The 12,146-nt window shown below is 46.2% G+C and overlaps 1 protein-coding gene across 1 annotated transcript in view; it reads right to left on the reverse strand.

Moving 5' to 3' along the window:
• Positions 1–352: 352 nt before the first annotated feature.
• Positions 353–12,146, reverse strand: part of ATRN (attractin) — a 145,190-nt gene continuing 133,396 nt past the window's right edge. The window contains exons 28-29 of the mRNA XM_068679533.1: positions 6,824–6,938; positions 353–5,789 (exon numbers count right to left, since the gene is read on the reverse strand). Of these exons, the coding sequence (XP_068535634.1) occupies positions 5,665–5,789; positions 6,824–6,938 (240 nt within the window). The 3' untranslated portion in view covers positions 353–5,664. The remainder of the gene's footprint in view (positions 5,790–6,823; positions 6,939–12,146) is intronic.

Consider the following 12,146-nt stretch of genomic DNA (forward strand, 5'->3'; position numbering starts at 1 on the left):
CTGGATTTTTTCTCTTCTGATTCAAAGAGGCAGCATCCTGGGACATCGAAGGACGCTTCCCCTGCCCACCACCCTCAGGAGACAGCCCAGGACCCAAGGGACCAGGCTCTCCCCCTGCCCGGAGAAGCAGGTGGGATGGTTTGGGGACATCACAAGGCACCGTGGGGACCTCCAGCTTCGGTGGAGGACACGTCCTCCCTTCCCTCCTCCCAAATTTTATGCCTGGCACAACCAACACAGCCCGCTTGAGAGCCACGAACACCTGGAGCTCCACCACGTGCGACTCATCCCCAAAAAGTAATCTTGAGTTATCCCCCCAGCCCCGTCTTAAAAAAAAAAAGAAACCAAAAAGGAGTTTTTAACCAGATCGTCTACTTTTTATTTCAGAGGAAAGATTTGCATTATTTACTTTTATTTATATACATGTACTTCACATTTGTATTTAAAATGCACAGACCTCCCGATAATTTTCTCGTTCCTGCTTTAAATTAGCTGTTATTTTACAATACAAAAAATTATACCAAAAACTGCAGTCCTAAATGTGTGTATGTATAACACCCACAGTCCCCAGCAATGAAATAGTTTACAATACTTGCTCATATTTACATATGAATGCAATAAATGCTAAATTATACATATTAACAAACTAAGCTCAAGTCCGAACACAGATAAGAATTGTAAATAATTACAGAACGACCAAAAAAAATAATAAAATCCAGAATACAATTAATTCAAGGATCCTAGTGTAAAGGACATTTATTGTGCACAAATTTCAGAGTAATATAAAACCTGTCGTTATGTTCTTTTTGCTTTCCTTTTTTTTTTTTTTTTAGAAAAAAAAAAAATAAATCGGACTGACTTATGTTACGCTCCTCCACAATGATTTTTCTTCCTTCTGGTGAGGTTTGTGGAGCCGATGAGAGGTGTGGAGGGATGGAGGGGACGCCTGGAGAGCTGCGGTCCCTGGAAGACGCACGAACGCCGTCCACGCGTAGTGTTGGAGCGATACAAACCGAACCAAACCTGCCCCGGAGCACAAGATGAAATAAAAAAACCAGCACGCAGCACCCCCAGCATGGGCTACTCATCTCGTTCAAGCAGCTATCAATGGAAAAAAACATTAATTTGACCAAAATTGCCAATAGAGTATCTGAAAATGAGGAGCGCACGCCTGCACCTCCCTTCCCTTTGCTCCCCCTGCCCTCACTTCTAAGCTTGGGGGGCTCCGAAATCCCCAAAGGCTCAATCCCTTCCCCACCTGCCCCTGTGGCACTCCAGGAGATGGCGAGGGAAAATAAAAGTCCACGGGTTATATTATTGATTGGATTGCTTTAAAAGTTGCTCCCGGCACGCAGGGCCCGGTCTTTGCTTCCTCGCAAGCTCAGTGCTGAGAAATCCGCATTTTGGGGAAAAAGGAGGGTTTTTAAAGGGGCACGGCCAAGGGCATGTGGGGTGGCTCTGTCCCCAGCTTGGGTTTTGGTGGAAAAGCAAAAGCAGCCACTGGCATGGCAGGGGTCATGGATGGAGATGGGCTGAGCGCCACGGTGCTGGGCCTCGGCCTAGTTACGGGCAGGCCTCGAGCTTTATTTTGGCCTCCTGGGTGAGCCAAAAAACTTCACCAAAAGCTCATTTTGGCTACTTGAGGGCCAGCAAGCCAAGCTGCCGTTTTAAAACCATACCATAAACCATGATGACGTGGTTTGGTAAGGGTTTACCACCGAGAAAATTATGTTTTGTGGCAATATTTCGTGTACAAACCAGCCCTAAGGAAGCCTGCATCTACCAACAAGGGCTTTGTGGAGCCTGTCGTGCCCTTACAGCAACATACCATCAAATTTGGGGACATTGTATGCTACAACTTTGTGCTGATCACAGGCATAACCCCATCACATACAGGTTTATTTTGGCATTTTCAATACAGCACATTTTAAGCCCCATGAGAGTGGCAACAACTCAGAAGCTGTGTCCCACAAATCTTCCTGTATCCAACATCTTGACCCCTATCATGGAAAGGGTCTCCTATCGCTCATCCTACAACAGTCCAGAGAAAATTTTGGGCTAAAAAATGGGCAATGGCGAAGCAAAAACTTATTTATTTTTTTTAGATCCAGTGGCACTGTTGCTTTCTAGAATAAGAGGGCCGCAACATTTCTTCTTGAGTTTTGTAAAGGCTACTATCAAAAAATAAGGGCTGAGACCTTGAATGCTGAATTTCAGCCAGTTATAAACGCTTGAAAATAGTGATTTTGAATGGAAATCACTGGCACAATCTTAATAGGAGAGGCTTAAACTGCTGACTTAATCCTCCAGGTAACGACTACTTTAAGTACATTTATTACCTGTCTTCAAGCGTTGGTTCTTTCCCTTTCAAACAGAAGAGCCTTGTTTTACTTTGCTTACACATTTAAGTGAAACGCATTTGAATACATAAAGTCAAGTTATGCCTCCCTGCTTTACACCGCAAGATATCAGGACGATAATTTGATGTTTCTTTAAAGCTCTGGAAAGTTATCTAATGCTCGTCATATGAAGAAGTTATTAAGACAAAACTCATACATCATTTAAAATGCATCAAAAATACATTCAATATTTTTTTTTCTGGTTTATATACACTTTAAATCTTTCGACGTTCTGCACACTACTGTATAGTTTATGTACAAGTGCAAAATTGGTGTGTTATTTTTCATTTATTTACAGATTCTCCCATGAAATCAGGTTGCTCTTTTTCCCCCCTCACCTCCAAGGGAAACAACCCCACAAATCCTTCACTTCTGATATTGGCCCGGTGATAAACCACCAGCAGTCCTTCCCCCCATCCGTTCCCATCCTCATCTCTATTTTACCTTCAAGCTGGGATGAAACTGTTTGCAGCAGAGATATGTATGAGAGTTCTCTTTTTCCCTCATCAGTATGGAGATAAGATGCAGAGCAGAGCTACATCCAAAAGGAGCCGTTTTGTTTGATTTATATAAATAAATCTCGTTCCTCTATTTACATTTTTTTTTTTTTTGGTTCTGCTAATCATCAAAGTTTGATCGTTTTTGCTCGTTTTTTTGAATACCTGACACCTCACTTCTGGGCACGTTCCTCCTTTTGAGACCAAACCACCCAGCTCGCTCTGGGGGAAAATCATCTCTGTCCTTTTGGTAACGTGCAAATACATCACCCTCCCAGGCCTGTTGTTCAGAAAGCCGTTTCCTTCCAGGAAAGCAACAGCTTTAAGCACTGCTGAACTGCTGTCCCGAATACAGAGACTTAAGCACGAGAGTTTTCTTAATTTGGGTTGGCAGATCTCCACCCCAAAAGGGCCGGAGAAGCAGGAGAAGATGTTTTTGAGCATGAGGCTGCGCAGCACAACTGAAAGCACAAGCAGTTAGAGCAGGGGAGGAATTGTAGTCCAGTATTATTTCTCTGGTACAGTCTACTCCAGGTTAGCCCTATACACATAGAAAGTCACAAAATATGTGCAGGAGATGAATCTGTCTGAGGTAATCTGTGCATCAGCTACAACTAAATTGCCTAAAACCCTTCATTCTGAAAGACATCGCTCATCCCTTTCCCCCCACCTCGATTTCTTTTCCCCAGAGGGAGTTTATACTTCTGGTATAGAAGCAGATTGGGGAATATACATACAAACATATATATACAAATATATGTATCTATGCATTTCTCCACCTTATTTTTTTCTGCAGTTCTGTTGGATTTGGTAAATGACACACCAGCTCAGCAGCAAAATCCACCGAGATTGCTGTCCCCCGTCACCACCGCCTGGACACACACAGCAGCTCACATCTTTATTGCAATGCCGCGCTCCAAAAAGGTTCTTCGAAACACGTACTAACAAAAAGGAACAAGTGGCTGATATGTGATGGATGGATTACCAAAACGTGCACAAAAAAAGATGCAGTTACTCGGGTTGTGTCTGGGGAAAGGGTGCTACCGGACCAGAAGATTGGACAGCAGCTCCCTTCAGTCCCCCTGGTTTGTTGCTTCTCCCTTGCATAAATTCCAGATGTCCTCCTAAGAAACCAGCAATCCAAATGGAACCACACATAAAGTGATTAAGTTATGATTTTGTGCCTCGTTTGGCACATCACCATCATATCTCCTCCACCACCACTTGGCGTGGTCCCGGCACTGCACCACATGCACCCGTCGTGATCCACTGGATCCACCATCAATGGAGGCGTTGTGCAGCAGCACGCACAGACTGGTACAGCCCCACCTCGAACCTCCAAACACAATCCTAACTAATTTGCTTTAAAAAGGGCCAGACGGTTTGACACATCCTCCAAAAGCCAAGCCTTTTTTTTCTAGCTCTTTCCAAATCCCTTCCTTACACCAACAAGCCACCGTCTTCAGCATCTAAGACCTGATCCGAACACTCAACCCACACGGGGAACATCATTTAATCACGGAAAATCCAAACCTGTGGCCAAATGAAGCTGCTCTGCCTAAGTTTTTTCTTTTTTCCTTGTCCTCAAATGACCTCGCACCCGGAGTGTTGCTTTTTACACCCAGTAAGGAGATGGGACAAGTCTTGCTGCCAAGGAGCAGCGCCTCCGTGCACCAGCACAGCTCGGCTCTTGTCCAGAAAAATGGCCTGAGGGAAAGGGGAGGGAAAGAGGCCAAATGGGCAAAGAAACACAGAAGAAATGTAACGTATCTGACCTAGAACACAAGCTGCTTCTATTAAATGCGCCGATGAAGCCAGGAGTTTTCTTCTGAGATACTGAAACTCTGCTTTCCCTCCAGATATTTCCATCTGGCTGAGTAGTTGGTGGGTCAGGAAAATGCTATTTTCCCCTGACTGCACGTGATATATTATAAAGATCACAGATTGCCTTGAGTGACATTCTCTCTCTCTCTGTATATATATATTTAAAAGGAACATAATTATGTTAAAAAGAAATGCGTGTAGTAGTCTCCTCACTCCCTAGATCTGTTCAAGTCTAGGCACTTGTGTGTGGTGTACTCCAAGTAGGTTAAGACTATGTAAACACTGAGTCCTTCAAACAGCAACACTCAGCTCCTCCAAGTATTGCACGTGGTCTGAGCAACACACGACATCACCCTTTAAACCACCCTAGCTCTTGCCTTCCTGACATTGTGGACCATAATTACTACAAAAAAATTGTATCTGGAAGAGAGTTCCACTTAAATAACGCGGGAATAAACATATATATATATCAAATGAAAAGGATGAAGATGCCTTGAAGACTAATTGTAGTGTTTATGTGTTGAGAGCTGACACCTATAAACACTGCATCTTTTTTTTTTTGTTTTGTACAGTTTGATAAATACATGAACTACAAAGCACTTTCCATGTATAAACCTGAGTGTCATTCATTGTACTACTGTTCTATTTACACTGACCATGAACGGTGGGGAACGGATGTTTCTGGACCTGCAATAAAATTATTTTACTTTAAACTCGAAGAGAACAAAGGCGCAATCTGAAGCCACGTGTCAGTAAAAACTTAAGTGGAGCAGTTGTCAAAGAAAGCCGACTATCACGTAGATGAGAGAAAAGGCTGGGTTCAAGGAAGCTGTGTTTTTCTGAGTGCTTCTAGTCTCTTGTGACACAACTTGAAAATCTTCCTCCTCCTAGGTGTTACTTCTCCGTTTTATGTAAAACCCCATACAGTTTCTGATGTCCATGCATCAAATACAGGTTCCTGGCTGTGCAGGGGGCTGCTGTTTCCGATTTCGTATTGCACCCGATTTCTCTTTGTAGGCAATTGGCATCTGTTGTGAAATGTCCACCAGTGCGCTGGCCACAGCGAGACCTGAGGCAACAGAACAAAACAGTCACAGAAACAAATTCTTTCACCGCAGCTGAGAAAAACCCTCCGAGCCACGAGATGAATATTATTTTTTGAATTGTTCTTAAGAAAAGCAAACTAGAAAAGCATTCGGGCTGAGAGATTAAACTCTAGAGGCTACTCTGAAGTAAGCTTTTAAATACTGCACGTTTTATTGAAAGCAACTGCAGTAGAAGAAGCTGGAAATAAGATGCGTGGGTATTAATGGATAAGACACCCATGATATCAAAGGGAGGAGTCTTTCTCTGCACCAGTAAGTGTGCTAGAATAAATGCTCAAAGCACCTGTGCACGGAGGTTTCACTGCACTTCCCAGACATTCCTCTTCTCTGCAACCTCCTCCCACCATATCCACGGATAAACCACTAGCTCACAGCCAAACCATCCCGTCCCAAAGCCAATGAGCAACTTTTTAATGTCCTCTACTTAAAAATTTTAGATTACCTTGCTCTTCGGGCACTGGAGAAACCCCAGTTAAATCACCAGCTGCCCAGCAGAATAAGTCTCAGCTCTGTGCAGTGAGGTTTAACTGAAGAGGGGCTTGGACCAAGGAGACCTTAAGCTGGATGGAGAAAACCTCACTGTCTGGAGCTCCTAAAAGCAGGACATGGATGATTTGCAAGGACCTGATGTCCCTCTCTGGATGGAGCAGGGAATGGAGTCAACAGGCTAGGAGATGAGTTATTTTCATAAGTATCTCCCGCAAACCTGTCCGTAACAGTTTGCACTTTTTTTCCCAGCTGTAAATTAAAGTGTAATCCAAATATCAGGTGTTCATCCACCAACTGACCCGAGAAATTGAATCAAACCTGAGGTAGGAAGCTAGCAGGGGCCAAGCCAGCCAGCTTCAAATCACTTGAGCACATCCACACCAGCTGCAGTACGGACACAGCAATTACTGCAGGACCAAGTCTGAAACCCCAAGGTGAACGAATCGCTGAGGCTGGGGAAGGAGCCCAGAAGTTAATACCAAGGTAGCCGAGACAAGGTGTTCCTCACCTGACTGTCCTGGTGGTGGTATACCGCCAAGTCCTCGAGGCAACCTCACGAACACGGAGAGAACGGCAGCTTTGTTCCCAAAGCAGGGCTCCAGCGCTATGGGTTTCGGCACAGTCTGCGGGGAGGGAAGGAAGAGGAGAAGCTGATGTTACACGGTGTGTTGCACCCTCCCTCATCCCCCAGTGTCATCTTTTTTTTTTTTCGGATCGCACAAGCTCCAGGGCACGAACCGTATTTCTGCGCTTGGCCAGCTTCCAGCGTGCAGCTAGCAAAGCTAAACCCAACGTTGCTAACAATCAAAGCCCTAGTTGTCATAAAAAACACATTTACTTAATAAAATCCAGCTATTAAGAAGTCAAGCGCTGCGCCAGGCTTGTATTTCTCCCTAAATTCAATAACCAAGGAGCAGTTTACGGCAAACAATGGGATTAAGCTCCAAACCCATCAGCAGCACTATCACAACAAGCAGCACGCCGGGACTCGGGAGTTCAGCATCCATTTCCAGAGCTCAGCTCCGTGTCACAACACCACGGCCCTGCCTGCATCAACACAGGAACACCACCGAGTCCCCAAACACTGCCTCCTTTCTGCTTGCTTTACGCTGTCCTCACGGTCTTGCCTTTCTGGACTGCAAAGTTCCTGCCTCTGGATCTGGTTTCAGTGAGCAGCTGCACCAGGAGTGGCTACCTATTCCTAAACCCTATTTGAACATGACCCTTTTTGAACACGAATGTGGTTTTTTTGAACACTTACGTTGCAAACACGAGCATGAAAATAATTTGCAGATAAAATGTGAATCGATACAGCAGCCCTCTCCCATGCCAGAGGAGCAGCGTTGTGGATGCTCCCACTACACGCTCTGCTCTCCGGTATTAGAGAACACAAAATGCAACAGCACAGCCCAGAAACTAAAATATGGTTTTACCTAAGTCAGGCACATCCCACCCACATTTCTGTGAGATCAGGATGTCCCAGCAGTGATCTGAGAGTGTAAGTTTGAGCCTGGAAGCGCAGGATCAAGAGACTGCTTCCTTTTGTTTCCCAAGGAAAAAAAAGCTGAGAACCACTATTTTACCTGATACACGCAGTGAGAGCTGATTTCTTTTTTAGTATGGACAAGGTAAACTCTAGCCTGGTATTAATGAAATAATTATTGCTTTTTTCATTAGGCATTAGGTTGTACTACTGTACTTAAATGCTCAACAGAAACTCGATACGATCCGAGACATTGAAAAAAGGGAACAGGAGTCAAACGATGCAATTAAATTACTGCTGTGCTATAAAGAAAAGAAGGAAAAAAAAAAAAAGATGACAGCAAGCGAAATGAAACATAAAACTGTTTTCATATCTCATATTTACCATAATGATTGCAACAACGATTAGTTGGTCCGTGCAAGGTAGACAAATACCTGTGCTACAGACCAAGACGGTAAGCTGCAGCCTGCCTTGTTTAGGACTGCAGATTTCCACATCTCCTCCCCACCCCCAGCAAAGGGATCCAGCTCCACAAAACGCCTTCCCCGTGAAGCATCCAAGCATATCCTGGTGCTATATCCCACGGGCGACTCAATTACCAGGGGTAATGGAGAGAGCACAGGGAAGGCAACTGCGGAAACGCAGCGCAGAGGCTTCTGGTGGGGGAGCAGGATCCGAGCACAAAGTTTATTTTCATCCAGAGGGATCGTGCACCTTCCTTTCCGTGCTGTGCCAACGTGGGGTTGTAGGGTTGGGGTGATATAGGGAGTCCTCGTGCTCAGGGTGAGCTGCAGAGACCGAGGGAGTAAGCCAGCAGCGAAGCGGTGGTGGGAGGAAAAGTACGACGGAAGAACTGAAGAAGCCAAGAAGAGATCATCTGCTCTAATCTCTTTTTAATGTATTTGCTTTTAAGTCCTGCTGGATTAATCAGGACGCGTCTGCAGCTCTGCTGCTTCCCCTGCTCGAATTGCAGAGCGCGGCTCTGCTTCAAACACGCTCGTGCTCATCATCCTCCAGCCAACGTGGGCGACAGGGGCTTCGAGAGCCTCTTGGGTTCTCTGCATGCAGCCCCTCGCTATCACGGTGCAATGCTCTGCTTCAGAAGCAGTCACTCCTGCCTCTGCCATCACCTCTGGAGACCTTTCTGGGGATTTTCTGCTCCTGGTCCCCGCTGCTCGGACACCAAAGACTTTCCTCTACCCTAAATTCCTTCCCACCTGCATCGATCCGCCAGCTCACGTCCTCCACGCGCTCCCTGTGCCTTCTCCTGCTGCACATCTCGGCCCTCGTTGGGCTCATCTGAATGAGGGATGCTCTGAATCTCTTCTCTGAACACAAATATTCCCTTCTCCAGCTCTCCCAACAGCCCCTCTCCGCTCCCTCCTCTGCTCTTTGGACCGCGGGTGACCTGAGAGGCATTTCAGGCCCCTGCAATGGCATCAAAGCATCCTGAGCCTCCTGAACATGCTAAACAGGTAAGAAAGGGAATATAAAGTTTATTATGCAGCTCTTAGTCACAGAGCTGAAGGGGCTTGGAGGGTAATTTAGCTCGTCTCAGCCCCAAGCAGGATCCTTTCTCCTCCTCTGCCCTTTCCAACTAATGAACCCGCAGCGTGCAGCAGAAACTTTCATTACGAGTCCCCACGGGCATGATCTTTCTTTGTTCCATGGGATTTTTAGTTTTATTTCATTCCTCAAGGTCACACGCCTCCCTCCTATCTGTTCCCCCGGTCCCAGCCTGAACCACGAAAAGCTCCCACACGTGTCACTGGTGCTGGAAGAGCCCAGCCCGGGTGGCTGGTGCTGTCCCCAAGCAAGTGACAGCAGACCCCAGCCACACAGAAACCTAAATAAAACCCTGTTACTTGCCTCCGACCCTCATCCTGCCACGTATTTTTAATCTAGCTGCAGTACCAAGGATAGCTGGGGGCAGAGGTAAAGGAATTGTTTAGTATTTCACCGCCTGCAGGGCCCTGTTTCTATTTATCATGCAAAGCGAGGACCTACACTTTATAGAATGATGCATCCAGAATCTGTCGCGAGCTAATTTGAAAGGAATACGCTAAGAACAAGATTATCTTGTTGCAGCTAATCCCGGTCTTAAATCTACAAGGAAAAAACAGTCTCGTGTCCGTCAAACCCAACTGTTTCCCCGAGACGAGCTGCAGTTAGGAACTGCAAAAGCAGCACGAGGAACGAAGCCCCGTGGATTTGTTTTTGACAGCAGCAGTTGGGGCACCTGCTTTTTGAACCGTGACTCCGGGCGCATCTCATCCCCGCGTGCCCAGCCCAAAGACGAAGCTCAGCCTGATGAAATGACTCAGGCGCCAAGTGAGGGGGATGGAGAATTCGATGTGAGGTCAGTCGGGAGTGAAGGGCATCCCATGCCCTCTGCGAGATGCACGACAACCCAGAGCTGGAGCCTGGGGACTGTATTCTGCAGACACAGAGGAGAACATGTGGATAATTCAACCAGCAACTTCGTGGTTATCTTGCTTGAAGATGTAACCCACAGCTGGCCTTGCCTCGAGCTTGCTCGTGATTTTACACGACCTATGCACATGTCACCATGGCACAGAGCAGCAAGGGAAGGGCTGGCTGCCTTCCTCGAGCTGTATTTTTGTGGGGAGACCCAAGATCTCCCATCTCCTTCTCCTCCTCAGCCTGTCTCCCTCCTGCCTGGCTGCTGAGCACTCTCGTTGAAGACCGAAGCTGCTTTTCCACAAGGAGGTTTGGAGCGGGTTTGGGAACCAGAGATCAGGTCATTGGAAATGCTCGTGCTTCAGTCTGACAGGTGGCTTTTAATGGCCCACTTAAAAAAAAAAAAGCAGATCTCCGAAGTTTGTAACACCTTTCATCAGATGGTTAAAACCAGCCTCTGCCAGAGACTTTCATCTAGAGTGTTTTGATAAACCCATTGTTGAATTATATAAAGCAATTCCTTTTTATTGAAGGCTTAATGGCACAATAAAGCACACATTATTCAAATCTATGCAAATCAGGTGCATCCCTCAGACACTTGGCACACGCTGAGTGCTTCGCGCAGCGCCTGAACAGCAGCATCCTGCCCGGGAGGGGGCACAGAGGGGAGAGGCGAGCCCAGCTGCTGAGAATGTGGCCGGAGAGGCAGCTAAGGGGGTAAAAAAGATCTCACCTTGGCTGGCACGGGTCGATTTGGACAGCCAAATTGCCATCTGACAGCCCGGCAGAAAGCAGCCGTGCCCTCGGCTTGAGCACAACGAGCTTGCAGCCAGCTCCTGGGCTCAGCAGCACCAAGAAATGTGCAGCCAGGAGACTTCTGGTCACGATGGGAGGGCAGTGAAGGGACGTAGTGCTGACCTGGTGCTGATCTGTGCTAGGAGCAGTCTCCTGGTTTATCTTGCCCTAAAGCTACCTCCTGTCCTTAAAGCAGTGCTGTGGTTGCGTGACCCCTTTGTGCAGCTGGCGGCCTGAGCCCTTCTCCTGCAGTGGACTTGGACTGCTCTTCCACGCCAGCAGAGCTACAATCAACAAAAACGGTGAAAAAAAACTAGGAATTGGGATACTGCAAGCGTCAAACAAAGACCAAAAATGCAGCAAAGAGCTTTCAGCCCGACACAGAGATTTAAACACCCTTTAAGAGGCAGCAAGGTGTGCTGCAGCAGCCGTTTCTTAACCAGAAAGCTCTATGCCAAGTTTTGCACTGGGCAGTGCCTGCAAACAGGGACTACCCTATTTTGGACCAAAACCCAAAGCTAATGGTATTTTACTAAGCAGTGACACGACCCCATTGTTTCTGGGGGCAGCAATTTTCCCTCGATGACTTTACTGGCCAAAGGCACCACTAAAAAACCCAAGCGATTTCGGTTGTTTACGAGTTTTGATGTATACTTAATATGCGCAGAGCTTAAACAATTACAGAAGTTAAAAGCTGTAAGAGAGCCATTAGGTCGTCTAATTAGGCTGCCTTCTCCAGCAGCGTGTCCCTACACCAACGGTGCTTTTTCCAGGCCTTTTGTCGGGGCTATTTCTAAGTGACCCAGGTGTGAAGCGCGCCGCCAGCTCCCTTGGGAGACAATTTCACAGCCAAACGCTTTTCACAATCAAGTTCCATTGTACAACGTTCCACCTAAAAAAAACCCACCTCTTTTATTTTTATTATTATTTCGTGTCATTATTTCTATTTATGCTGCTTATATTTGACAAATTCTAAAGGTTAATAATATGTCACACAAAACTAACGGCTAGAACAATAAATAGGCTGTGCAATTTAAAAAAAAAACCACGGCGTCAAATTTCTTTAGGTTCTGTAATACACTGCCAGCATATTGTTTCTCCAAATGTATAAAAATACTGTGGGGACGTTTTT

This window comes from Anas acuta, chromosome 4, assembly GCF_963932015.1.
Source record: "Anas acuta chromosome 4, bAnaAcu1.1, whole genome shotgun sequence".
Lineage (NCBI taxonomy): Eukaryota > Metazoa > Chordata > Aves > Anseriformes > Anatidae > Anas > Anas acuta.